The sequence below is a fragment of the Aspergillus alliaceus genome (genome assembly GCF_009176365.1).
Source record: "Aspergillus alliaceus strain CBS 536.65 unplaced genomic scaffold BDW43scaffold_38, whole genome shotgun sequence".
Taxonomy (NCBI): Eukaryota; Fungi; Ascomycota; class Eurotiomycetes; order Eurotiales; family Aspergillaceae; genus Aspergillus; species Aspergillus alliaceus.
This window is the reverse complement of record NW_022474721.1, coordinates 243,448-268,427: the sequence shown is the minus strand read 5'-3', so window position 1 is coordinate 268,427 and position 24,980 is coordinate 243,448. Positions and strand designations below refer to the sequence as shown.

At 48.0% G+C, this 24,980-nt stretch overlaps 8 protein-coding genes across 8 annotated transcripts; 3 read left to right on the top strand and 5 right to left on the bottom strand.

Annotated features, from left to right (window-relative positions):
- Positions 1-112: 112 nt before the first annotated feature.
- On the top strand, positions 113-3,614 carry BDW43DRAFT_302073 (uncharacterized protein; the record flags this gene model as incomplete). Its single annotated transcript, XM_032045177.1, has 4 exons — positions 113-333; positions 496-606; positions 671-1,469; positions 1,848-3,614. 4 exons carry the CDS (start codon positions 113-115, stop codon positions 3,612-3,614), a joined length of 2,898 nt encoding a protein of 965 aa, XP_031897814.1.
- A 144-nt stretch (positions 3,615-3,758) lies between these two features.
- dbp9 (ATP-dependent DNA/RNA helicase) lies at positions 3,759-5,917 on the bottom strand. The gene is made up of 4 exons (XM_032042788.1): positions 5,654-5,917; positions 5,520-5,596; positions 4,980-5,458; positions 3,759-4,924 (listed from the first exon to the last, which is right to left on the bottom strand). Exons 1-4 carry the CDS (start codon positions 5,856-5,858, stop codon positions 3,862-3,864), a joined length of 1,824 nt encoding a protein of 607 aa, XP_031897813.1. The 5' UTR covers positions 5,859-5,917; the 3' UTR covers positions 3,759-3,861.
- A 2,103-nt stretch (positions 5,918-8,020) lies between these two features.
- Positions 8,021-10,265, bottom strand: BDW43DRAFT_283904 (transcription factor domain-containing protein). Its single transcript, XM_032042787.1, has 4 exons — positions 9,625-10,265; positions 9,311-9,570; positions 9,125-9,255; positions 8,021-9,073 (listed from the first exon to the last, which is right to left on the bottom strand). Exons 1-4 carry the CDS (start codon positions 10,214-10,216, stop codon positions 8,344-8,346), a joined length of 1,713 nt encoding a protein of 570 aa, XP_031897812.1. The 5' UTR covers positions 10,217-10,265; the 3' UTR covers positions 8,021-8,343.
- A 258-nt stretch (positions 10,266-10,523) lies between these two features.
- Positions 10,524-12,327, top strand: BDW43DRAFT_321002 (major facilitator superfamily domain-containing protein; the record flags this gene model as incomplete). The annotated part of the gene is made up of 2 exons (XM_032049228.1): positions 10,524-10,796; positions 10,853-12,327. Exons 1-2 carry the CDS (start codon positions 10,631-10,633, stop codon positions 12,325-12,327), a joined length of 1,641 nt encoding a protein of 546 aa, XP_031897811.1. The 5' UTR covers positions 10,524-10,630.
- Positions 12,328-14,547: 2,220 nt separating this feature from the next.
- Positions 14,548-15,756, bottom strand: BDW43DRAFT_302069 (uncharacterized protein; the record flags this gene model as incomplete). The annotated part of the gene is made up of 5 exons (XM_032045176.1): positions 14,548-14,981; positions 15,015-15,068; positions 15,122-15,197; positions 15,267-15,517; positions 15,738-15,756. The coding sequence occupies 5 exons, from the start codon at positions 15,754-15,756 to the stop codon at positions 14,548-14,550; spliced, it is 834 nt and encodes a 277-aa protein (XP_031897810.1).
- BDW43DRAFT_283890 (uncharacterized protein) lies at positions 15,747-18,586 on the bottom strand. Its single transcript, XM_032042786.1, has 8 exons — positions 17,946-18,586; positions 17,844-17,895; positions 17,662-17,778; positions 17,251-17,533; positions 17,125-17,200; positions 17,021-17,067; positions 16,790-16,962; positions 15,747-16,727 (listed from the first exon to the last, which is right to left on the bottom strand). The coding sequence occupies exons 1-8, from the start codon at positions 18,010-18,012 to the stop codon at positions 16,421-16,423; spliced, it is 1,122 nt and encodes a 373-aa protein (XP_031897809.1). The 5' UTR covers positions 18,013-18,586; the 3' UTR covers positions 15,747-16,420.
- Positions 18,587-19,032: 446 nt separating this feature from the next.
- Positions 19,033-21,277, top strand: BDW43DRAFT_283886 (uncharacterized protein). The gene is made up of 2 exons (XM_032042785.1): positions 19,033-19,252; positions 19,405-21,277. The coding sequence occupies exons 1-2, from the start codon at positions 19,151-19,153 to the stop codon at positions 20,818-20,820; spliced, it is 1,518 nt and encodes a 505-aa protein (XP_031897808.1). The 5' UTR covers positions 19,033-19,150; the 3' UTR covers positions 20,821-21,277.
- Positions 21,278-21,668: 391 nt separating this feature from the next.
- On the bottom strand, positions 21,669-23,068 carry BDW43DRAFT_147625 (uncharacterized protein). The gene has a single exon (XM_032038396.1). The coding sequence runs from the start codon at positions 22,912-22,914 to the stop codon at positions 21,766-21,768; it is 1,149 nt and encodes a 382-aa protein (XP_031897807.1). The 5' UTR covers positions 22,915-23,068; the 3' UTR covers positions 21,669-21,765.
- Positions 23,069-24,980: the final 1,912 nt, after the last annotated feature.

Below are 24,980 nucleotides of genomic sequence, written 5' to 3'. Positions count from 1 at the left end.
TCTCACGCCGTCAATCCGAGGTCTTTTTCTCATCCTACCCGCGTTACTGTCCTTTTTGCCTATAAGGCTCGAAGCTTCCCCTCCACTTTCATGGATCTCTAATAACTTCATCATGTCTGGCGATAGGGATCTCGGCGCAACAGAGGAATGTCCCTCCTTGCCCTGGAGGATCTTGTCCTCCACGACAATTTTCGGGGTTGCTGCGCTATGCCGCTCGTTCTTGTATGCGTGCAGTCGACCTGAGGTGAACGGTCTCGATTCATTCTTAGAGTTACTCGACTCGCGTCAAGATCCAGCTCAAAGAAAAAAAGGGTTACTCACAGGTATCGCCCTGTAAACAATAGTTGGATGTACAATAGCTAATCGCGCTGATTCACAACAGTCTCCAACCATATCAGCGTGTACGTACGTACGATGCGCCTCAAAATGATCGAGGCGACCTAACCACTTTCGACGAAAGAGAGTATACTGACCAATGGTCGCTGACTCGAGCAGTATGGATGATCCGATCATGTGGGGTTTCTTACCGTTGCGATACAATTTTGGGCTCTCGAACTGGAACAAGAGATGGGGGTTTGGCAGTCATGACATTTGCTTTCAGGGCAGGTATGGCTTCTCGCTTACGACCTACTACAGCGAAGATTTCGGCTGACAAATTGGCGATCGGAAGGCCGTTATCCCTGTTCTTCACCATGGGTCAAGTTCTGCCTACCCATCGACTTGCGCACTCACCGTACGGTGGAGTCGCACAGCCGGCCGTAACCCAAGCGATCCGATTGTTGTCGAAAGGGCCTTTCTCCGTTGACGCTCACGTCGCCCGTCCTGAACGACAATATTGGAGCCGGCAGAATGTCTGCGTTGATCCCTTTTCCGATCTTCCCATGGCGTACACCACTAACGGAGAAGATTCGCATCTGGCTCCTTCGGCGTTTGCTTGCAACTCCTATTCCTGGGTCCATATCTTCCCGGAAGGCAAGATCCACCAGGCACCGAACAAGACCATGCGCTATTTTAAATGGGGCGTTGCTCGACTGATTCTGGAAACCAGTGAGTGCCCTGATGTCGTCCCTATGTGGGTAGAAGGCTTCGACCAGGTCATGCATGAGAGCCGTGAGTTTCCACGGTTTCTCCCACGGCCAAGAAAGGATGTCAGCGTTACCTTCGGACAGAAGGTGGACACCGAGGCAGTGTTCGGAGGTATGAGACAACGATGGCGGGAGTTGAAAGCCAAGGCCGAATTGACGGCTCCGGAAACTCGCGACCTCCCCGTCGGTGTTTTGAGTGATGAACTTCTCTACGGCAAGGAAGCAGTTGAGCTGCGGAAAGAGGTCACGAAGAAGGTTAGGGATCTTGTATTAGACGTAAGGCGATCGAGGGGACTGCCCGACGAAGATCCAAAAGAAGGTCTAGTGGAGACCTGGCTTCAGGAGGGCCCCAAACGAGAAGGAAAGATGCAAGATGACTCCTGGGTTCGGGATATATGAACGTCTTCATGCATCCGGAATCCCAGTGTACAATAGAAGAAGACTACCTGAACTGTATACAATCGAAAACAAAAAGAAGACTTATTTCTACCTATCCACTAGTTGTATATCTGTCAGCTTAAAATATCTTGAAATATCTCGTCTTGGGACACCTCTAGGTGTCCGGGCATTTTTGCTGGTCTAGTCGTATATTTTGGTCAACAATATCCTTACTTTTTGTTTCCCGCGGTTCATCATTGGTGGGGGCGGATTTTATCAGATAAATCAGCGATAAGATTAAAGTCAGGCTCCACTATCCGCCACCTCCATTTCCAACCTCATCTCTTATCCTCCGCCTGTACCTAACCCTCGATGCCTAAAAAGCATCATAAGTCGACCTTCGCAAAACCGGCTAGCACCGCTCATCATACCCTAGCCTCCTCCGGACTTCGAGATCGTCAAAATGATCGCTCCCGGTCGCAGGTCTCATCCTCAGCGGAGCAGCCATCCGTCAACGACCTGATCAACCATCTCCGTCGTACTCAGGTATCCCACGCCCCTTCCGAAGATGGCCCCAGAATCTCTTTCCGGGTCGCTCCTCGGTCCGTTCATCCTTCCTTGCGGAACCTATTGGAACTGCCTGAAACTCCGCCTCCTCGCCCTCGACCGGGTACCCGCCGAGTCGGAGTTCCTGGACGGCGGTTGAGAAGGACTGCCGGACCCCCACCACCTGAGAGCTGGATGCTAGGAAACTATTCATTGGATATATCAGAGGAAAGCGGGTTAGTTGAGACTGGTGCGGCGGGAATGGGGAGGGTCATCTGTCGCCTCGATCGTCTCCCGGGGACGATGTTTCCCCAGAGAACAACTCTGGTACACATGGTGCTCAAATCTATGGCTTTGCATTGGGTATGGCACCTTGAGTATGATGGGCAATTTCTTGCGCTCTTACCCAGCCATATCAAGGTGCTGCTGCTCAGTTATATTGGAATTCATGCCAGAGACCAGCCATTGCGGGGCATGATGCATGGTCTGAGGCCCTTGTTCGAAAAACGCCGTCCTTATAATCGGGATAGTCCCCTCGGAGATGATATGCCTCAAGATAGTGACCTAGATATAGGCCGGTTGGACCTGTGTGGTGCGATAGGTCGATGGATGACCTGGAAGCAGCTCTCTGGTGAGCTTTTCGTCTCAGCGAAACCTAAGCCTGTCCCATCGTCCTGGGAGGATGAATTGGATGTGGATGTAGATGTAGATGAAGATGACGGTCCTGTTACTGTTAGAAGTGATACTCCCTTGTCTAAAATGCCCACCCAACGGCTACGCTTTGAGAACCTCCGTTATCTTTCTTTAGCGCATCCAAACCCATCCGCTACGGATTGGAATTCGCTCATCAATCTTCTCTCTCGCCTATCAACCCTTACTCACCTATCATTAGCCCATTGGCCTGTCCCAACGGTCACGCCAAACGCCATCAACGTCCGTGTACGACACCCAACTCAAAGATCATTAACCTTCGCCTACGGCGGCACAGACGCATATGCCGCTATCGAAAATAACTGGGCTGAGGCAGCCGGTATCATGCGCAGACTCTCCCGCGCAACGTACTGTCTGAAATGGCTAGACCTAGAAGGCTGTGGCGAGTGGATCCCGGCCCTGGGTTGGGACGGCGTCGGTCCAGATGGTGAGGCGTACGTCACCGGTCCGGAATGGAATAAGTCATGGAGGGATATCGAATTCGTTCGCTTGGGTCCAGGGTGGCTTCCCCACATCGATGATAGCGAGTTACCTCCTCCCCCTCCCCCTACCTCTTCGTCTGGCCAAGCCACCTATGCTACTCCTTCGCCTGTTGCTTCGTCTTCTTCCCCTCGCTCCCTGGCGTTCTCTGTCCATGCAGCTTCGGCGAACAGGGATACGGACTCCGACCTTCCGTGGGATGTCGAGGTGGAACGGATCAATTACCGTCGTGAGAAGGAGTTGGAACAATATCGTGAAGCTGTGCAGTCTGCGAAAGCGGTTCAGCAGCGGATCTTGCGGACTAGAAAGACGGGTAAGGGGAAATGGATGCATTTCTCTTTCGGTTTAGAAGGCTTAGACGAGGATGTTCTTAGACGGTTGCTTGGTAAGGAGTATTTGAGTCTTCTTCCTTGATGGGATATGGCTGGCTGGTTATATATACATACTGTACATCCATCATTATCCATTAGACTAGATGTAGTTATGGGTTGTGCTAATGTATTCTTAGGGGAAGGTATAGTTATAGCTATGCTACGAATTTATCTAGAACCTTTCTGCGTAGAACTTTTTCAATAGGCACTTTTCATTTCCCAACCCAGTATGTACAGTAAAGAGCATGATGGTATTTTCTTTTTAGCACAATAATATAATATCCCTATTTTCACTTCCGCCCCCGGTTGAACGTCTTCAACGGATCCACCTTCTTGACACCTGTAGGCTTCCGGCCCTTGCCCTTACCCCGATTCTTCTCCCTGGCTTTCCTGATGCGATTTTCGTTCTGTTTCCGCATACTTACGAATCCGACGTCTTGGCTGGAGATGCCCTTCTTGCCCTTGGAAGGCATCAGGTACTCTGGAATATGCTTGAGGTGAGGTTGAACTCGGGCGGAACGCAGCTCGTCGTCGTGACGCAGCTGGCGCAGCTCTTCGGGATTCTCTTCGAAGTGACGCTTGAGCTTCTCACTCTTGATCAGTTCTTGGCGGATTTCTCGGGCTCGGGCTTCCTGGACGGCGAGTCGTGTTACAGCACGGAGAGCGTCTGTCATACGATACCGGAAGGCTTCGACCTGCTTCATTTCAAAGTGGTATGGTTTAACCTCGTGATCAAGCTTCGCTTGCCGCTTGATGATCTTCGCTAGAACGGACTCGTCATGCTTGGATGTGGGGGTAGAGGTGGGCTTGTGTTTTCCGTATTGGTCCTTGGGGACGACAAAGGACAGCGCCATGCCGGTTTTGCCTGCTCTTCCGGTACGGCCGATTCTGTGCGTGTAGGATTTGGAAGTGGCGGGAAGATCGAAGTTCAGTACGCATGCAACATTTTGGAAATCGATCCCTCTAGAGATTCCGTAGTCTTTCTCTTTTCCTGATACCTTGCGGCGCTTTGTCTGCTTTACTTCCGCCTCACCCTCGTTTTCGTCGCTTGAGCCGTCGGCATTTTCTTCGGTGTCGTTAGACTTCTTCGACTTCCGGACGCCCATTACTTCTTGTTCATCTGCCGCCACGAGGATATCGTACACGCCCTTGTTGAACTCTTGGACGACGTGGATCCGGGAGTTGATGGGCAATTCTGAATTCAGTACACAGCTCTTGATTCCGAATTGTTCGAGGAAAAGCTTCACACGATAACAACGGTCGACATCGTCTACAAAAATAATGACTTTTCCTTTGATGAGTTGAAGCTTGAAGATGACGTAGGTCAAAAGGAATTTCTCGTCCTCCGCGCATCTAGAACAAACCGCATCAGTTGTCGAATCATAAATCCCAATCGAACGTCACTCACTTGACAACAAATTGACTGACACCAGCACCTTGATCATCCTTATCCTCCAGTTTCAATGTGACCGGACTCCGACAGAACAAACCCTTCAGTGTATCCACTTCCGCGGTGAGCGTAGCACTCATAAGGAACGTCTGTACACCACGCGGGATCGCCTTGGCTAAGGCATTGATATCATCTTCGTATCCATACGACAACACCAAATCCGCCTCGTCGATCACGAGATGTGTCAAGTTCTCCAAAGACAAAGCGGAGCTACCGAGATTGGTAACAACACGGGCGGGCGTCGAGACAACCAGATCGGGGTAATCAGCCAGCATAGTGCGCTGAACAGCATCCGAGACCTTTTGTGTCAGATTCACCGAGCGAATTTCCTTTCCGCAGAAGGAAGCGAATGTAGTGACGACATTCTGGACCTGTTCCGCAAGCTCTCGAGTGGGGACAAGAATGAGGCCTGTGGTCGCTTTCAACGAGGGGTCGGTCTGTGGTGTATTTAATCAGTATTACCATACTAGGACAACAGTGTAGGAAGGGGGTACAAACAGCTTTCTTCTGGAGAATCGTTTGCAAAATCGGGAGTACATATGCGGCCGTCTTGCCCGATCCAGTCTTCGCACGGGCTGCGGCTCATCAGTCCCTAGTGTTCTGCGAGAATGATCGAAGATGCTAATACATACCTAGGATATCCTTGCCCTCTAAAGCCAGGGGAATCGCTTTCGCCTGAACAAGCGTAGGCTTCGTGAACTTTTCTTTGATCAGAGCTTGGCGCAATCGCGGATCCAAGTTGAGGCTTTCGAAGTCGGCGTTGTCCTCTTCTTGCTTCTCCTTCTTGTCTGTAGCCTCCGGAGAGGGTACATCATTAGCGTCGAGCTTTCGCTTCATGGCGGCAACAAAATCAGTCAGAAAGATTGCAAGTGTCCTGGGATCGGGATGTTCTGAAATGGTGACGATGGCTGCTTGAAAGTTTTCCTCATCGGTTCAGAAAATCTGTCGGGCGGTGAGATTAGGGTAGGCAGTATCTGACCGCCGCTACGGACCATGTGAGAAACCATAAGTTGGCCTTGGTGCCTTGGCCTTTAGGCGGCCACTCCCATCTATACTTTAATAGTAGTCACAGCCCTGGGGACTACTACTAGATCCCCGACATATAACATTCATCATATCCTCCAAAGACATCTGTGTATATCCTTCCCTGCTTCCTTGTCTTCCTTGCCCCCATCACTGGTCGAACATACGCATCATGTCAACTAACTTTCAATCCCGCCACATTATGGTAGTAAGGCCGATAGGCATTTTGGGGTCTGAAGCGCTTCTGGCGAAACGGAGTTTGAGTCAGATCTTAGTAACTTACGCCCGAGAGATTGAACCAGAAGATTTTTTTGGCAAAAATATAACGGCCCTTCCGATCCCTGATCGTGGAACTTCGCATCAGCTCGTGGATTTGTATCTTCAATAAAGCACCCCACGCGAGAGTTGCACTAAGGTCCATTTTCCCCTGTAGCACTTTTGACCATTGCCAACTTTTTGCGCACTCAAAGAGATGGGATCATCGATAAGATAGGGAATTGTGGTCCCTTTTTTTCCTGCTCCACCCGTGAGGCAATTCAGGCGTGATATCTCTTTGTTTCTTTTTATCCCCCTAATTTTTGCTGCCTATATTCACCATCGCAGTGTATGGGTATCTGCTCATAATCCATATAAACGCCGCTATTGAACAGTCAAACTATATAAAGCATGATAAGTGGATTTTCTCTATTTGAAAGAATGGGTTGACTATCACTAATCTGTATATCTTTCTGGAGAAGACCCTTGATTTCTCTTTATAGTCTGATACCTTCATGATAATCGTGCGCCTACCTATACATACCAGCAGGGCCAAGAATCGATTCCAACGTAACCTCTTAGACCTATACTATCTAGAACAGGAGAGTCAGGAAGTGAATCAGACCCAGCCGTAGTTGATCTAGTGAACAAATCAAAGCGACTCGATAATATGGTGGACTATATAGGCTAGACCAAAACGCTAAAGATTTATGTACAAGATTACTAAATTTCTCTTGATAGACACGAAAGGTAACTCTACTGCTAGTACTGGTAAATAGTACGTTGACTGGAGTATGCTTTATAATAATATAGCCTATTATCTTATATCGCTAGCATTACTTATTTAACAGAATGTGTTGGCGATTAAAATATATCTCACTTCCAGGTCTCGGCTCATTGGATATAGGTAGTGATGCGTTTGACATCACCTGTGGGTTATATGTTGGTCAAGATTATATCCACCTCATAATAGTCCCCTTTTCTTGGTTCTAACACTCGAGTTCGCTGATCTGAGTAGCTATCGAGACAGGCTGTCCATAGTATGAATTCCGTCACAAACCCTAGAAAGTTGGGCTCTATAACATAGATAGTAGGTAGAAATTACCGGCTTGCTATGCTTGACCCCAATGAATAGCGCATTATGCTCCCATTCTGCCTCCGCCATAAATACTAAATACTCTATATTGAGCGAGTTTAATTTTCAAAACAAAACAAATAATAAAAGTTCAAACAGAAAGTGACTCCAGCTTTCTTTCGCTCCCTCTAATAGGCCGAGAATCTACGGCTTCTACCATATAAACTTCTCTGCAGATATGGTGGGGAGGACTAAGCACCCGTGAAAGATTCACTCCACCCCGGAGATTAACCTATGTCTTGGGAGTGTATTTCAAGCTCTCAAGAACAAGCTAGGACTCCTAGTAGTCTGGATAACCCCAGCAGCAAGCAACCCGTTCAAAAATGCTAAGGCAGTACAATCAAGTATCACTAAAGCTTGCTCCAAACAGGAAGTAATATTCGTCTTATTAGAGCTCAAATGACAAATTTTGGATTATAAGAAACGCTCATGGAAGGCCAAATAATCCGGAAACTTCAAATCCTAGGGTGGGGGGGCTATATCAGTTGACAAGCTTACATTCTAAACCGAACGAGGAACAAAACGAGAGAAAGAGAAAAATTAATAATCCTACGAGGCCGTAGGCAAAACAGAGTGCGATTTCTACGTAAACTGGCTGCTGTCAAGCCTCCCTCTTAAACATACAATCTATGCTATGTTCAAGAGGTGTGTCAGTGTAAGAGCACTGAAATGGACTATATATCTTGCAGCCATCAATGAGGTGGCTGGTGCCAGGTCGGATATACCTAGTATCCGGAGTCTATTCGCTTTTCAAGTCAGTCGAGGCTTGTTCACAAAACCTTAAACGTATTAGGATTGATTTATATCAGACCTGCCGCAACTCTTGTGTCTTCTGGGCAAGATACTGCCCCTGATCCGAAACCACGCCTACCTGGTGACCTTTTGTGACCACTGGGTGACCCTCCTGAATTAGCCAAAGCAAAGCCGCATTTTCAAAGGATGAGCCTTGGACGTGTGCTGCTTATCCACGACCTGGCCCCACCACACATTCTCGAAACCCTTCGTCTCCTGCTCGGTCCATACTTCTTCGAGCAGAGGTATTGCGCTGCGGAACATGTGATACCTAGTCCTCTCGTCCCAAATAGAGCAGAGTTTTACAATCTCCGTTTTCGTTGATCGATCTCGCAACTCGCAACCTGCAAAGAAAAGCGGCAACAAGGCCTGCCTGGACATAATGTTTACGTCGCGGCACGAGACTACGTGGTCCACAATGGTCCTTGCGCGGTACAAGATACGCGTCGGGATGCTACTTCCAGGCTCCCACTGAAAAATCCTGAATATGTAAAGGAGAAGGCCATTTCTCCATGCCTCAGAGCAATGCATGACATCCTGATCTTGGTGCATGCAGTCTTCGTCTCGAAAAGCTGTCATAGCGGGAATATGATGCCATTGCTCAAGCGACTGCTCAATTTCCGAGACAGCAGTGTTGTCGAATATAAAATCTGGTGTCAAAGACGACTTTTGCCTCTCTGCGCTGAGGCGCGCCACCTGCATTACGATCTTCACGAGACTCGTTGGACACCCGCATAGTCCAAAAAAGTCCCACTCTCGTCTATACTGGTTCGATAGTATGGCATCGAAGTATGCGTAAGGGAACACGCAGTCTTCCCTAGACAGAAGACTGGTTATAGCATCCCACCTGGCAAGTTAGCTAGAACTGAGAGACGATTAGAAAGTGGGCTTCGCGTACCAAGTGAGTATTCCTATCTGAGCCTCGACCCTAGAGGACATGGCTAATGTTTTGATACCACCGCAAGCTTCAAGGAGATTATAGGCTCCCATGAGATGTGTGCTCCAATTTCCCAGGATAGACTGAGTTTCCTAGTATCCACCGTCAGCCTGGACTTAGTCTGAGGCACACGGATGTTTAACTAACATCTAGCGAGAATAGAATTACGATTGTGTCAAGCACGGAATACATAGTTTCCGGATCACTAAATGCGTTGAGACTCTGACGAAGCAGCTGAAGTGCTGCATGGCGATGACTCAAGCTTGAGGTACTGCTAACGTGATGACCCGCCAAAGCCATCACAGCGTGGACCAGAAAGGTTGGTTCCGGGTCAAGGTCCGTGCGGTATCGAAACGGATTTATCCGTAGTTGAAACGTTAGTGGGATCATGCAAAACTCCCTGTTGTCTGAAAGTTGTTAGTCAGAGTTGGGCAGTAAGAATGTGTGCACAGAATGCATACATCTGTCGAGTATTGGCTTGAACCGTTGAGTAAGACTACTGTACTCTATGGCTGGTGGCACAGACGTGAAAAGAGAAGATGGAATATTGGTCAAAGCCGAAACCGCCGCGGCATTTGGCTCTGGACCAGTAACATTACGCTCACCGATCGTGAGCTTCGGTGGACGCGAGGATGGAGATTGGTCTTCGCTGTTGCAAGAGTTCAGGCGAGGATCGCTCGTTACATCAATGGTCCCTAGATCAGGAGATCCTTCGCCCCTGATCGGTGGTTTGACATTCAAGGTCCCGAGTGGCGGGTCAATGGGAGCCTCATTTCCTTCGACAGCTTCACCTTGGAAATGTCTGTGTGTGTCTACTATGATGGAATGCTCCCTCAAAGAGTTAGAGAGCGACCCTGAATGTGTAAAGGTGGCGACTGAAGGGGAACGTCTTGCGCGATAGGCTCTCTGGGGATGCTCCACGACGAATTCGAATCGCTGTTGTCTGTTCCTGCGTGGTGCTGGCTTTTTCGCGGGCTTCCTTAACAGAGTAAATCCCGGCTGCCAGGACAGCTGCATTTCAGGCATCACGTAGGTGTTAGATACCCGATGCATCGCAATGTCCAGATTAGGGCTGGCACTGTGGAAGACAGAAACGTATAGCCTGCCGTTAGCGAACCCCGCGCGCTCAACAAGGCTAAGTCTATTATCCCCAGCATTGGCGGGCCTTAGCATTCCAATAACTAACCAGTTTTGGCTTCCTGCCTAATCCGTTCAATTGCTTTTTTGGTCATCCCTACTTCCAATGCCCACCCAACCAAGCGACGAGACCAGCCACAAGCTTGGGCGTCGGTGAATCGCTGCACGTGATTTGAATAGCCCTCGAATCGGAATTATGAAGTATTTATCACCTCCGCCATTCGTTCATGCAGCATGTTATTTTTATCGTCTTGATAAATCCTTTAGGGACCGCAGAGCAGTTCCCATACTTCTTTCCTAACCTCGTCTCCTCCCAAGTTGAGCTCTGCCATGGCTTCCGCCGTCACTACGGCCGCCAATGTGCCACGCTCACGGAGTTTGCGCGGAGAGGATGCAATGGCAATAGATGTCTCGACAAATCACTTCGGAAACGCGCTTGTTGTGATGGACGACTTCGCAAAACCTGATCACTCGACTCCGTACTCTCCCACTAAAGGTCGGTACACGCGCCTGCAAGCTACTAAACTAGCTTTGACTAATTGCGCAGCACAGGATCATGTCATGACCCAGACGTTCTGATCGTCAACTGGGATGGACCAGATGACCCTCATGACCCATTCAATTGGTCCGTAGGGAAGAAGTGGTGGACAGTCGGACTCGGTCTTCTCGCGAGCTTCATCTGTTCTATGAACGGCAGTATCCTCTCGGTTGCTCACAGGTCAATCTCTGAGGAATTCGGGATTTCTGATGGGCCTTTCCCTAATTCCTATTGGATAACCACGTCCTGGGGAGTAGGAGCCGCGATTTTCCCTCTTATTTTGTTTCCTCTTATAGAGGATTGGGGAGTTCGACCCGTGGTTCTCGGCACCTATTTCTGCTTCATGTGCCTTCTCATTCCAATTGGTCTGGCCCAAAACTTCGCAACGCTCGTCGCAGTTCGGTTCTTTACGGGTGGCTGCGTTCCACTCATGAGTGATGCAGTCGCCAGCATCACATCGAATGTGTTCCACGGAGATCGAGCCAGGAGTGTACCAGTATGTCTCTACGTTATGGTATATCTTGGCGCAACAAGTCTAGGTCCAGTGATCGGTGCCTCGATACTTCAATTCCAGGATTGGCGTTGGATTGGTTATGTAGAACTGATTTTCACTGTCGCTGTCTTCCCCTTCCTTTTCCTCGGTCTCCACGAAACTCGTGGTTTGGCTATCCTGCGAGCCAAGGCCAAACGAATGCGCAAAGAGGGAAAGAAGGCATATACAGCGGAGGAGTCTGATCATACACCTTTGCACCAGGTCCTCATGAGGAGCGTGCAACGGCCCATTTACATGTTCTTCACGGAGTCGGTTGTCTTTGTCGCTACCATTTGGGCGGCCTTCAGCCTTGGAACGATTTACGTATTCACTCAGTCTGTCGGACAGGTATATGGACAGCTCTACGGTTGGAATGCTGTCCAGGTGGGATACGTCCAAAGTGCTATTGTCATCGGCGAGATCCTCGGAACTGGCCTTTCCCTCTCCACCAACCGCTGGTACTATGCTTCTGCTGCTCGAAATACTGAATCCCCGGGTACACCCATCCCTGAGGCGAGGCTCTATCCAGCCATTATTGGAGGACTTTTTGGCGTTACGGGGGGAATGCTTGTGTATGGTTGGGCAGCATACCCCAACATATGTTGGGTGGTAACCACCGTCGGCTTGATTATGGTGGGGTTTGGAACTACTGCTGTCGTGATTAGCATTGCAAACTATCTCATCGATGCATACAGCAAGTACGCAGCGAGCGCCCTTGCAGCTGTTGGCTTGCTCGAGAACGCATCCATTGCTTTTCTTCCTCTTGCTGCATCAGCCATGTACACCCACCTAGGGTTTCATTGGGCTAGCACGCTTCTCGGGCTCGTGTCTCTATCGCTCGTCGCTACTCCCTTCTTGGTCATCAAATGGGGCAAAGAGATCAGAGCTCGCAGTCCATTCATGAAAGAGGCTATCATAGCCCGGCAAGGAAATTTGGGCGCTATAGCCAGCGTCTGATGGAGACCTGCTACACTTTTAATGGTCAAAGGAATCACTTTCAATAGCACTGTACTAGCTTCATCTTTCGTAGCGTGCTGCACCTCTCTCCATACTGCATATTAGTAGATAATTTTCTCTGGTAATGATCCATTCACGCCATTGCTCTGCGATCAATCTAGACCATTACTTGTCGACCTATTCATTCCATGTTCTTCGACCCATTCGCGCCATTAATACTTGAACCATTCATAGCACATGTTGGTGCTGATACAAAGTCAAGACGGTCCCGATACTTGCGTACAAGCTGCTGCGGCGGTGAAAGCAACAACGGAGGTGTTATTGATGCGCGAGGGCTGAACATTTAGCGGCACGAAGGCTGTTCTTAAAAAAAAAAGGCGCCGCGATTGGAAGATTCCATGTCAGTAACGAGCCCTCCGACAGACAGACTTTCTTTCAATGCGCTAGTGAAAGAAGTCCTGATGTTGACTGTGTTATCAATGGAAAATGAAATCCGATACCAGCAGTTGGCTGTCTGGTGGGAAAACCACCGGTCCAACTGCGCCTGAATGGTTTTTCAGAGTCTGCAACTCTGCGCCCCACAGCTGCTCAGCCTTTGGCAACCTCCGTATCCAATTAGGGAGCTTTCTACCAAATAGCCTTCTTGTTATGGTCATCCCTGGCGCAAATATGAAGCACGAAGAATATTGTTGGAGGGGCGCGGCATCTGCGTTATGTCCGTTGCTGAGTATAAATCGTCTCAGATCGCGTAAAAACTGTGCTACTTCAAAATCCTTATTACACCAAGTCAGGCATATAAGCTCTACTATCAGTAAAAGAATGACTTACGTCTCACACCTGCAACTGACATTAATAGATGTATCCTTATGAGGGCTTCAGATAGGATCCCCAGAAGACTCATATCTTCCACCCAGTGAAGGATATGCCCCTTTAGGAATGTAACCTCCATTATTAGTGTGGTAGCAGGCTCTTGGCTTTTGATCACCAAGTAATGACAGGAGTAATATAACTCCGGAGGTAGACAATGGTTGGTGGAGGTAGACAGTGGTTGATGAAACTGGTATGGACTTCGCCGTGTTGTGCACCGTCACCAGGCATATCGCAGATATTCTTCTTCAATCTCTGTCCCATGACCTCTAGGCATCGTGCTACGAGGCTTTGATGCACTATTAGCCGCAACTACCATTTATCCTGGCATGTAAGTAGTAGCCGAAATGAATAATGGGGACGGCTTTTTCTTTCAGGATTTTAATGAACTCTTCCTCAGGCCAGTCGGACGAAAAATAATCGCTCCTACCTCAGTTAGATAACTGATCCTTAGCGTACAACGTATGTCGTGCCCAGTCACTTGATTTGGAATTTTATGGAGGATCAGATCTTGATAGTTATAGGTAATATTATTGAAGCCCGGGCTAATAACCAACCCTGGTCTGCTTGGAGGCAGAAATCGTAGCTGCAGTGAACTGGACTGGTGGAACTGTGCCAGGAGTTGAAGAATAACCTGAATATCACCTTCCTGATTGCATTCATCCAGTGCATTCATCACAACGGCCATACTTTTATTGGATACATGTTTGGCTGCAACGAGTTGATGCAGGATAAGCTTCTCAAATTGTTCTCTTAGCAGCATTTCTGAAATGTCCGGGTCTTTCTATTTTTACTTTTCGCATACCAGGGATCACTTGGAGTAGAGCTATTCCTAATTGTTTAGCGAGCCTCGAAAGAAGTTTTTTCTAACATTCCCACGGTCTTGTTCACCCCTCTTGAAGAATATGCCCGCTCCAAGGATATTTTGCCCTTTTAAGGAAGCCTGCAGTGGTCCTTGAAATTGTTGACTTGCCAGTCCCGCCCTGCGTTTAACCAAAATATGCATTTTCTGTCCGGTGGTTTCGCCCACGGTTCGATTTCTCGAAGCAACTTGACTCTAGTTCCTAGAATTCATTCGGCATGCTGATTGTCGTACGAGTCGAATGCTGCTCCTTTGATGACAGATAAATTAACCCAGTCAATCTTCTAGTCCAACGTGTGGGCTTTCGTATGAACAGTTCTTTTCAAAGTTAGTAACTGACTCTTTGGGCTAAAATATCTTAACCATATATTTGGAAGTCGTTGAAGCTAATCAATCCCTGCCCAACTAGAATCTGTCTTTACACGATTTTGGGCATTTGGCCAAGAAACTAGTAATGTATCTAACGCATTAACAAGATCGAATATGGGGCTCTAACCTTGTTGAAGGCCCTGCACAACCTGACCAGCCCAAAAGGGCATTGCTTCCACACGTTGCGGCCGTAAAACAAGGAGTAACTCTCGCACATACGTTGGAGTAGTGAGGGAAGTATAGTTGTGCCAAATCTCATTCTTATGAGATTCACAGTAATTACAGACTCCCCGGAGGACCGGGCATGGAATATTATTCATGAGACCAGCAGCTTCCATTTCAAAGCATAAGATGTTCAGCTCCGGGTCGTTTGCATATGGAACCCCCACAAAGGCATCCTTCAGGACAGAATTCCTAGAGGAAATAGTTCTATAGTGAACATAGATGACACAGTGGTTCTGACGCTCTGGACGTTCAACTACCGAGTGGGAGTAACACTGGTTGCAATTCTCCCCACCCACATGGTGGCAGTCTGCCATGTACAGCTGGTCAACTTCTGGTCGTCAGTAGCTTTCCATATCATCCATACGCTGAAGATGTTCCGCGACTCTTTCCGGCCTTGTTTTGTCACTGTACAGTCTGCCTATCTCAGGGAGGACCCCCTTGCAGGTTTTCAGGAGGGGGCGTTTAATTGACCTGTCCTTTGGAACTGACCATTCTGTTGCTGTTTGCCTAGATCATATTGTATCACATCGCCAAATCCATCTTTTGGCTGACTGACGACCACATCACCAAGTCAGATGTCATGTCAGGGAGTCGGCGCGCCGCCTCCAGTCCCTACCATTAACGCGAATCTCAAGTTCGGAAAGGTTCGAGCCATGTCTCGGGCAACGCGGGCAGCTGAATTGGTGCCATCCCAACAGGTCGGAAGACAGGTGATTACCACGTTATGTTTGACAATGCGCTCATAGATGTACGTGTTGTCATCATGGTCATCCATCATTTCTGGCCCAGTGAACTCCTTATCGAGCATACGACATGCGCAAATATATGCTTCTTCCAGGGTGCAAATCCATGCTACTGTATATGAACCTATGAGGTCCGTGGTTCCATATCTCCTGTCTATTCATGTGGGTTGGTGAGGACTCTTCCTATCGAACTAGACAGGGTGTTGCTGTCGTTGAAGAAGATCTGGAACAAGATCTGATATTAACAGAAAGCGAACATGAAGAGATTGGCAATTATACGCAAGAGGGGGAGAATAATTCTGAGTATTAAAAAGAAGGGCGGGACGCTGAGGTAATAAGGCTACTTCTTATGCCAGGATGCATTCTTAGCGGCTCTTGAAAGGGGTCGATCATTTCACCATATTCTAACAAGCAATACACTCGTAAGATCAGACACGTCTGTTGAATAACTTCGCAACACTAGAATATTCACAGATTGATTAAAATCGACAAGAGAGAAGTGACAAAACATGAAACACAATATACTGCCACATATACAAGCACAGTTAAAGAGGTTAAAAGATATAGTGGCCAAATGTTGTATGATATGTGGAGATAAGCGTATTCAACATAACATTCTGTCGTCAATCCATGAAAGCAATTAGGGCTATGGTTGAGCACAGCCACAACATATTGATCCCATAAAGTCAGACAGTACCATAAAGGGGTAAGACTGAACGTTACTAGCAGTTATAAAATAAACTGCATAATAATAGAAATCGTATCAAGAGTGGACAATCGAGGCCGTCAAGGTTTGTCATGAACCTATATCAGCAGAGAGATTGAGGATTGGTATTAAGATTCACCGGATGAAGTGCGTCAGGTTGCAGGACACCTAGTTTGATTATCATTAAAGAAAAGGAAAGAAAAGAAAACACACACACACAGAGAGAGAGACGGACTAGAAGACAAGGAATATAGAAAAAAGGGATAAGAGTATAAAATTATACTTTACTGAGCAAGGACGTGACTTCAGATTCAAGACAGTCTAGTAGCCAAGCTCAGTTTCCCTTCTCGCATAGTTCTGGAACCTGGCTATGGATTCCTCGCTGATATGTCCTATAGGAAGGACTCTCACGTTATGCTCGACTGTATAAGTTTTACCAAAGTTCAATCGAGACATACGATCCAACTTCTGGTCATATGACACCGGAGTTACCTTCAAAGGCTCCTTGGTCATTCCCGGTTCGTTGGGACCGTATCGCGGCTGTGTGCCATCCATATAGATGATGGCGTGTTTGGAGGGATCTACGCCCCTTTTCGCGACCCCTTGACGGCTGTAGGTGTGAACCGGACTAGAGGAGTAGTAGCATGAGTATAATTTTACACGGGTTTGACGGCCCAGCTAGCGACTTACAAGCACCAGGAACATCGGTCCTGTTCCTTAAAAACCACCATGCGGCGGATGTCACTATAGATCCGTTGACCAAACCTTCCCACAGTGATTTCACATTCACTTGCACGGCTTCTAGTGCCTCCTCGTGGAGTTGCTGTGGCTTCCGTATTCTCGTGCCAAAGGACAGCAAAGACCTGATATCTCTAATTAGATGAGAGGAGCAGAAGTTCAGCTAGGATGAAATGGCTTTACCCTTCCAACCTTGAAAAAGCCCCTGGGGTTAGATTGTACTCTGTAACCTGAATACCCTCAGTGACTGCTCTCGAATGGAAATAATCAACCTCTTGGACACCTACGGGAGTCAAATATTTGATTGGTGCTAGCGCCGGAAGGACTGGGTGATGGAACAATCTGGTGCGAAAATGGTTGGTTCTATTAACACATTAATAATAATTTGCCGGTTTTCCTCTCTGTATACTTACACTACCGGTCGTGGTAGATGGTATGTACTCCAGAGGCTGTCCGGTATAACCAAGTGAAATTGGGATATTTGCTGTGTCTGAATATGGGCGCATTGCATAATCACCGCCTTGTGCAGTGTGTTGGTAGTCAAGCTGTGGACCTCGACCTCCAGGGCCATAGGCTGTCAGTGGGGTTGTGAAGTGGCCGGGGTGAGATATACCCCCGTGTATTGGATGGCCTCTGTCCCCATGTTGGCTCTGCTCATAGTCACGGAGAGTATAGTTACTGTGATAATTGTCGGTACTGCGTTGTTGACTTAGCGTTAGAACTTAGAAAGGGTGCTGTAGAAGCATTCGATGTTGACATATCTGCCATTTGACTAAAACCACCAATGGATGATTGTGCATTGATAACCTTGGCATTTGACTTACATTGGTCGTGAAGGCTGCCTATAAGTATTCGGGATGGGTGGAGGAGGGTAATCTTGATACCTCGGATCTTCTGGGGGCTGAGATGGCGGTGGATTTGGCTGGGAACGTGGTATTGCTCTGACGTTAGACGTTTTAGCAAGGATGCCTTCTAAATACGTCAGATTAGGGATCAACTCTTTTACCCTATCATGGTTGAGGCCTGGTCATTCAAGTCGTGACTCCCCAACCCAACCCCTATGCGAGACTGTTTAGTTCAATGCTATAAGCGGAGGAGTCGAACGTACCTAAGTCCCCTGTATCAGTGCGACGGCGGCGGTGTGGTTCTCTCCCTGGGTCCTTATTTGAAGCCATGACTGTAGCATCTCCCTGAAAGGGGGTTATGTACTGTATTGTAGTTGGCCAAAGGGCTAATTTAGGCTGTCCACACAAGACCGACTAAGGATGGGTAAGATGATAGCATCCCGACTGCAATCCTCGGACGGGAAATGGGACTTTAAATGCTTCGAGGAGACGCGATCATCGATGTTCGCTGGTACGAGAGGATTTGCGGCTCTTTTCTTATGATTCTCTACCCATCCATAACCATATCCATGCAGTTCATGGTGCATCCCCTGTCGCCATGGAGTCCAGCTGCACGCCATACACCGCTAGGTCTTTGTTGGCAAACGCTGAGTCGCAGATAAAATATGCACCTGACTCTCGGTCCGGAAAAGAGAAAACCAGAGCCAAATAAAACATCATTCACGAGCTCTGTCTTGTGGTTGGTCTCTGGCCTGCAAGCTGAACTTGCGACCGCCAATATTGTGCTTTTCTTTTTCTTTCCTGTTGCTTCCCGCACTAGAGAGACATGGAGGGTCAGAATTGGGTCACCCAATAAGCCCCTCAATTTATTGTCTTCTAGCGTCGGTCTAATGGGTGACTAAATTGTGGCCAACCATTCCACATACGAGTCAGGGTCTTTGTGTTCGGAACGGCAGGAATGGATTATGAAACGTGGTTCAAAAGGATGTCGTCAGCCCCCCCAAATATATATTGTTGTAGGGATCATAGCAGTTGGGATTTGCAGTTATCAAGTCACATAGGGATACTGCCCGATTTGTTGTTGCACAGTGCTTGTTTGCTGATCCGACTTGTCCAGAAGACGTGTCCAAAAGATGCACCTGTTCACAATATTGCTTTGCTGAGTCAAAACAAAGCACTTGAATAAGAAACAAATGCTCAAACTATAACCAACAAAACGAAGGGGAAAGAAAAAAGAAAAAGGCCGCTGACGGCAAGCGTAATAAAATGACCCGACAAATGATTTAATGTATATTTCTTATATGGAACGACTTCCCCGGCCCGACCCGTCCTGGGTTTATTTAAAAAATAAAAAAAATTAAAAAAAAAGAAAGAAGGAAAGAAAGAAAAAGTCAAATCGTTTAAGCAACACTCCTCGGAGTGCTGTTTCACTCCGTTGCGTGACTTGCCCTCGCTGGTTTTTCCAGCGATGTTCGCTTGGAACATGCCTGGGAACATGCCAAAGCTGGGGGATACTCTCCTCAAATTCCTTGGGTTGAATTGGCATTCTTTACCCCACCGAAATGGAAGGGTGAGTTCCGTTTATTTGTGTATTGCTTGAATATACTATAAAAGGCGCCTGTGGAAGCCATGAATTCATGTATCTCATTCTTGTTAAGTACTACCTATCCTTCGCTTATCTATGGCTCACATTGTATATGTGCTATTACCCACTAGGATCAGAGTAACGAACGCTCTACGGAATCGTCCTCCAAGGAAAAGTTAACGATGCCTGGGACAGCCACGCATCCGGTTGAAATGCCTTCACCGACTTCTCCACAGAGCCCACATGGATCAATTTTGGAACGAGGATCCGAAGATTTCGTTCCTACCCAAGATCCTCGCTCTCCAGGGTACACTGCGCACAAGAACCCTTCGTTCCGTCCACGTGAGGACTCCAGTATCCTTTCCCTTCTAAAACCGTCTCATGATGAAACTCGTAAGGATGCCGATACTGGTTTTGCAATTCCGGGGAGATCTAAGGACCCACAGGAACACCATGATATGCCAGGTATTCTTGATGCTGCGCACATTGCCAAGCTACTGAGCACCAACAGCAGAATACTATCCCTACAGGAAAAAGTCTCCCTCAAAAGGTCTGAGGTGCAAGAGCTACGCACGGCCTTGAGATTCAAGAGGGAAGAAGAGGCCGAGATTAGGGCCCAGTTTATCAGGCATCTTACCGTGGCCCAGGAGGCCCAGACAACGGATCAAATATTGCTTGAGAACAATGAGGCCCTACTGTCCGCCACAGGGGAGTATTCGGATATGGAAGCGGAATATAATCGAAAAGAAAGCCAGCTGGAACGTGATGAATACACGCTTATCAAGGCGATGGAAGATTTTGCCCGTTTGTCTCCGAACCATTCCCTACCAACACCCGAGGAGACTCCCCTGGAGGATCAGGATAGATCGAGTGACGTGAGTTCGACTACCAGCTCGGCCCCGGAAGATCCCCCGGACGTAGTGGAATACGTGTCCCGCGTAGCAGACGTGCGCATAATTCAGGAAGGCCTGATTCACCTGGATGAGGAGTGGCTGTTCATCCGGGGGAAGCAGGAGGAGCGAGAGTCTTTAGGAATATCGATGGACGACGAATCCTTACAGTTTCTCCAGACCTATGAAGAGGAACGGAGGGAGATCTGTGATGAATTGTTCAATGCACAACGAGATATTGACCAGCTGCGGGCAGTCTGCTTAACAAACGGGCACCTCACCGATGAGTACATCAGGGGCCGTGATCTCGTATATGAAATAAATCCATCCACCCTCGCCAATCATCCGGTAGATCCGCTCAAGGTCTCTCCAGAAGAGGACGCCTCTCCTTTTCATCCCGTTGAGGAACCAGTCAGCCAGAACCAGTTCGTCAATAAATGGCTTCTTCACCGGCTTCGACAATCAAGTGTCGAGATTAGTCACCTGAAATCCTTGCCTGAGATCAAAAGCCTATTCGACCAGGGGTTTGACGATAAAAAGGTCAGCCAGATGTCATTAGAAGAGTGGTTTGAGGATGACGCATCGAAATCACCACCACCACCACCGGCAACGAGCGACATGAGCGTCCAGGAGGCTGGTAGTGCAAGAATCCATTCCGTTTGAGACAATACCAACCCATCACTTCACTCTTTCAGTGTATGTAGACCGATATGAGCTTTTTTTAGCCCATGGTACTTCTTACTCACCTTCTGTCTTGCCTTTTTGTTTTATGTTTCTATTCTATTCTTCCTGTCTTCCTATCTTCCTGTCCTCGTGTTCTTTCCTTTATTTTTCTTTCTATACCTCTATTCTTCTATTCGTTATTGTTCTGTTCTTGTGTCCTTGTGTTCTCCTATTTTCTACTCTTTTACTCTCTCTCCCCCTCTCTATTGTGTTTACCCTTATTCCTATTAACCCTCTCTCCTTTTAATCTTTGCGTCACTTATTCATTGCGTCTTCCTTTTTCGGATCGTTCTAGCGTCGGTTTCGAGATAAGCACAAACTGTACTATAGGTAGACAGGGATAGTTGGCCCATGTTGGATTGCTAACGGGATTGAATAAGAGCTAGTTTCTATTGAACTGCCTTTCTTGTCGTTTCTTAGCCGACGATATCCGTTTCAAAGAAGTAAAGATGGACGTTAGACAGAACCGAACTTCTAACCGTCGCGTAAACTTGGCATAGTCAATTGTTGCGAGTTGCAGCTAGTATAACTTTCTGGCTATCCTCTACTTTCACTATGCATGCTATTTGAAAAGTGAAGAAACAAAGTAAATACAAATTCACAACCAGGTCGGTTACAGTAAGCCATCCCAAGCGGAGGATATAGCACACTGAAGTCGTTGATTGATTCCCATTATCCATATCCATAACCATAGATATCCGTACCGTTCATGACATAAATAGACCGTGAGTAGCATTGTTTCCGATATTCTTGGGTTTATTTCCGTCCCATTTCGTGTTCCATGTGCTCGTTGAGTTGCTCAAAACAAAGAAAAAGAAAAAAAAGATTCATATTATTTACAATTTCTGGTTGAGATCTTGTCTCGCGAATTCCGGTACTCTAGTTTCACGAGTAGCGGGTCTCCTCCCCGTCACTGTCGCTCAGACTGTCGCGGCGACGGCGGCGTCCTCCATCACGGCGGTATCCCTTGCTCAACCCTGGGATTGGGTGGTGGTAGCTCTTGGTGCCAGATTCTTCCGTATCGACATTGGAGTACTGGTAATTCGAACGCGAGGGTGCCGACGAAAAGTCAAGTGGTTCAGTGTAATGGCCGGGCATGGACCGTCTCTCACGCTTGCGGGGGCTGCTCTGGCGCGAGGATGAGGTTGGAGGAGCATGGTGACGTCTCTCGCGACGACGATTATGGCGCCGAGTGGAGGGTTCGCGAATGCGGCGAGGTTCTGTCGGCGGCTGACTGAGGCTTTCTTCGGTGCCCGGGGTGAAAGAGAAATCACGGCGCGTACTCTTGTGACGACTCGGCTCGTAAGCGTAATCGCGGGTCTGAGTCATTTCGCTTTGCTGGTAGTGGCTTGGTGGATTGGAGGTGTCGTAGTCGCTGCCGTAGTAGGTACCATCGGCCTCGGCATTGATCCCACCGATTCGAGCTGGTTTCTCCTTACGGTACGCACGCACGTCCTCATCCGCTTCGTTCTCGTATCGCTCGTCTCTGCGTCGGCCAAGTAGCTTCTCTCGGAGTCCGCGCTTGCGCTTCGCTCCACCTTTTTCTGTCACCTCTGTCGCGGTGTCGGTGTATCCGGAGACCGTATAGTCATCGTCGTGGTAATCCTTCCCAACAATACTGCCGCCGCCCAGCTTAGTACTCTTTGTCGCATTACTCAGGGTTTCACCGTTAGGGCCCTTGCGTCGTAGAACCGTCGACTTGTAGTCCTCCCAGTCGCCCTTTCTCCAGATAAATCCACCGTTCTTGGCCCAGAAGAAGAACCAAATGGCGGCAAGGACAAATGCGGCTCCAATGAGGGCAAAGAGTGCCAGTAGCCCCTGCATGTTAATTTTATGCGGGTCAACGGCGCCCTCGCCGGGAATATACTTTGATGAGTCCGATCGGGCCATGAGAGAACGTGGCTTTTCTGCGACGGATGCTATCACTGATCGGTGGGCAAGGTTTTCGATCTCGTTGAGTACGTCATTGTTGTCGTCGATCAATGTTGTTGGAATGCTGGGGAAATCGTCCCCCACCTGTAAGACTGGAGGCATGGTGGACCAAGAGAGTTGTCAAGAGCACGTAGCTCAAGACGGATCTCTAAATGCAATCAGTTGTTAGGTCTGATTGAGAGACCTAGCATTCCAAATGGCACAGGAATGCGGGTGTGCTGTTATACCCGCTGTAGAGGGCAGGAATGGTGGAACTCTTAATGACTTTCTTAGTTCGGCTACAGCGATCCACTATAGTAGACTGCTCTGATGGGGGTGGTAGATTTGGCGAGAGGGTAGAATGTAGTCGTACACTGTTGGCTTCTGGGGTCAGTAAGCTCTTGACGCTTGATCGATACACTAGGAAGGAGGGAATGTAGAGATTGAGGACTTAGGAGTGGGCAGATCGATTGCCGCCTGAAAATGCGGTGGTTGGAGTAAATGGAGAGGCTGGGGGAAATGACGCTCGTTCTTTTGTTTGGGTATTTCGTGTTGGTCCGGCAACTTGCTGAGTCAGCGCCCCTTATCACACCCCTTATCGAGGCATCACCATCACAAATCACTAGGATCTTCGTCATTCCAATTAATCTACTAGACCAGCGAGGTACTCATCTTCCTGTGGTAGCGCTATCGAATTTTCCAAGGGATACTTGCGACCTGATAGCTGCGAGTTCGGAATATCTGGAATCCAGACTCACAGCTGGGCTAGAATCACAACCACGGCGCAGTGATATCATCGAGCAGCTCACAGATCAGAGCTAGTGATAAACAAGCTATAGGAAACACTACAGTCAACTCGGACATTAGGCATCAATACAAGCATCTGCTATCCATTTATGAGAGTAAGTAACAGTCACTTGGCATTGTGCAACTGATAGTAATTCGCAGTGATCGAATCCATCAGTTCCGTTGTTCAACGACAGCGCTGCCCGGTCGAATGAATAACACCCTGATTCCGACGCACTGCGTCTCTTGAGCCAATCAGTAAGGGACGGTCTTCGAGGAGGAAGCATGACGCAAAGCTTGGGATAAGGTTGGATCCACTCAGCCTCAGCTGGGAGCCGGGCAAGGATAGTCGGCTGATTTGAAATGCATATATTAGTCTATCATTGTGGATATGTTGCGAGGGTACTCCGTACAATTGTGCCGGCAAAACCCATACCAACGGGAAACTAAGCCACTGGTTGCATACGCTGGTTATGATCTCTATGATACTGGCCGGCCGACGAAACATGCATCCCTTACTTTCCATCAGATGACTCAAATCAAGTCGACCGAAGGGGCCTCTGAGAATCCCCGAGATTATTTGGAGGTTCAACCCATGCCCATCGATGTCATGCGATGTGACAAGTGTTAGTGCCCAAGGGAAGTTTTATTTGAAACGCTCACCGTCAGATGTCGTCGTCAAATACGATAATGTGGTCGTGCGCTCCCAGTCCATTACTGGCATCCCTTGTAGAGAAAGAAACGTTGGAATGAGTCGCCGCAGAGACAATGAAAGCATTGGGCGAGACTAGCCCGAGGCAACCGGCTATTTGTAAAGTCTTGAAACATTGATCAAACATTTTAATCGTATTCAACTGTCAACAAGGCAATTGAAATTCGCGGTTTGTTGGGCGGGAATTTTCTAGCGTGCTTCCATGCCGTTCATACACCGAACGCTTACTGGTAAACAAACTTTGAACGGAAGCGGGATGGACAGTATAGTATATATCATTAATTAATGAAATAAGAGAGGAAGTGGAGGTTGGACTGCCAATCAATACCATCACTCAAATGCAGTTTGATGGAGATTGGGAATTAAATTGATGACTCTTCATATTTGCCCCTCCATTTGCGATATTTTCCTTTGACTGTACTCCGGACAGAGCAAGAAAAAAAAATTCTTGGTTTGGTTTTTTTCTTAAAAATATGCCTCAGTGGAGGCGATATATTATGATTGGGCCGCAAGCCAGAGTACTTTCTGTGTTTTCCGAGGTTTGGGCAGCGATTGCGGAATGCAATCCTCCTCCCGGCTGAGGTGAGTCGTGATGTGATGTTGATCAAATCAATGTGGTGGGAATAGATTTAACCGTGGCATTACAGTAAGCCATGAAAGGGACGAGAAAACAAATTTGGTGGGGGGAATG

What these genes read in the sequence shown, in the direction of transcription:
- dbp9 (XM_032042788.1), bottom strand. Translation starts at nt 5,858, where the DNA reads ATGAAGCGAAAGCTCGACGCTAATGATGTACCCTCTCCGGAGGCTACA. An exon ending in CGATTCTCCAGAAGAAAGCT is followed by an intron (nt 5,459 to 5,519) that starts GTTTGTACCCCC and finishes AATACACCACAG; the next exon opens with ACCGACCCCTCGTTGAAAGC. An exon ending in GTCAGTCAATTTGTTGTCAA is followed by an intron (nt 4,925 to 4,979) that starts GTGAGTGACGTT and finishes GGTTTGTTCTAG; the next exon opens with ATGCGCGGAGGACGAGAAAT.
- BDW43DRAFT_283904 (XM_032042787.1), bottom strand. Translation starts at nt 10,216, where the DNA reads ATGCATCGGGTATCTAACACCTACGTGATGCCTGAAATGCAGCTGTCC. An exon ending in TAATTCTATTCTCGCTAGAT is followed by an intron (nt 9,256 to 9,310) that starts GTTAGTTAAACA and finishes GGTGGATACTAG; the next exon opens with GAAACTCAGTCTATCCTGGG. An exon ending in CAGATAGGAATACTCACTTG is followed by an intron (nt 9,074 to 9,124) that starts GTACGCGAAGCC and finishes CTAACTTGCCAG; the next exon opens with GTGGGATGCTATAACCAGTC.
- BDW43DRAFT_283890 (XM_032042786.1), bottom strand. Translation starts at nt 18,012, where the DNA reads ATGGCTTCAAATAAGGACCCAGGGAGAGAACCACACCGCCGCCGTCGC. An exon ending in CAATCAAATATTTGACTCCC is followed by an intron (nt 17,068 to 17,124) that starts GTAGGTGTCCAA and finishes GAGGGTATTCAG; the next exon opens with GTTACAGAGTACAATCTAAC. An exon ending in GACCGATGTTCCTGGTGCTT is followed by an intron (nt 16,728 to 16,789) that starts GTAAGTCGCTAG and finishes CTACTCCTCTAG; the next exon opens with TCCGGTTCACACCTACAGCC.
- BDW43DRAFT_283886 (XM_032042785.1), top strand. Translation starts at nt 19,151, where the DNA reads ATGTTCGCTTGGAACATGCCTGGGAACATGCCAAAGCTGGGGGATACT. An exon ending in TACCCCACCGAAATGGAAGG is followed by an intron (nt 19,253 to 19,404) that starts GTGAGTTCCGTT and finishes CACTAGGATCAG; the next exon opens with AGTAACGAACGCTCTACGGA.
- BDW43DRAFT_147625 (XM_032038396.1), bottom strand. Translation starts at nt 22,914, where the DNA reads ATGCCTCCAGTCTTACAGGTGGGGGACGATTTCCCCAGCATTCCAACA.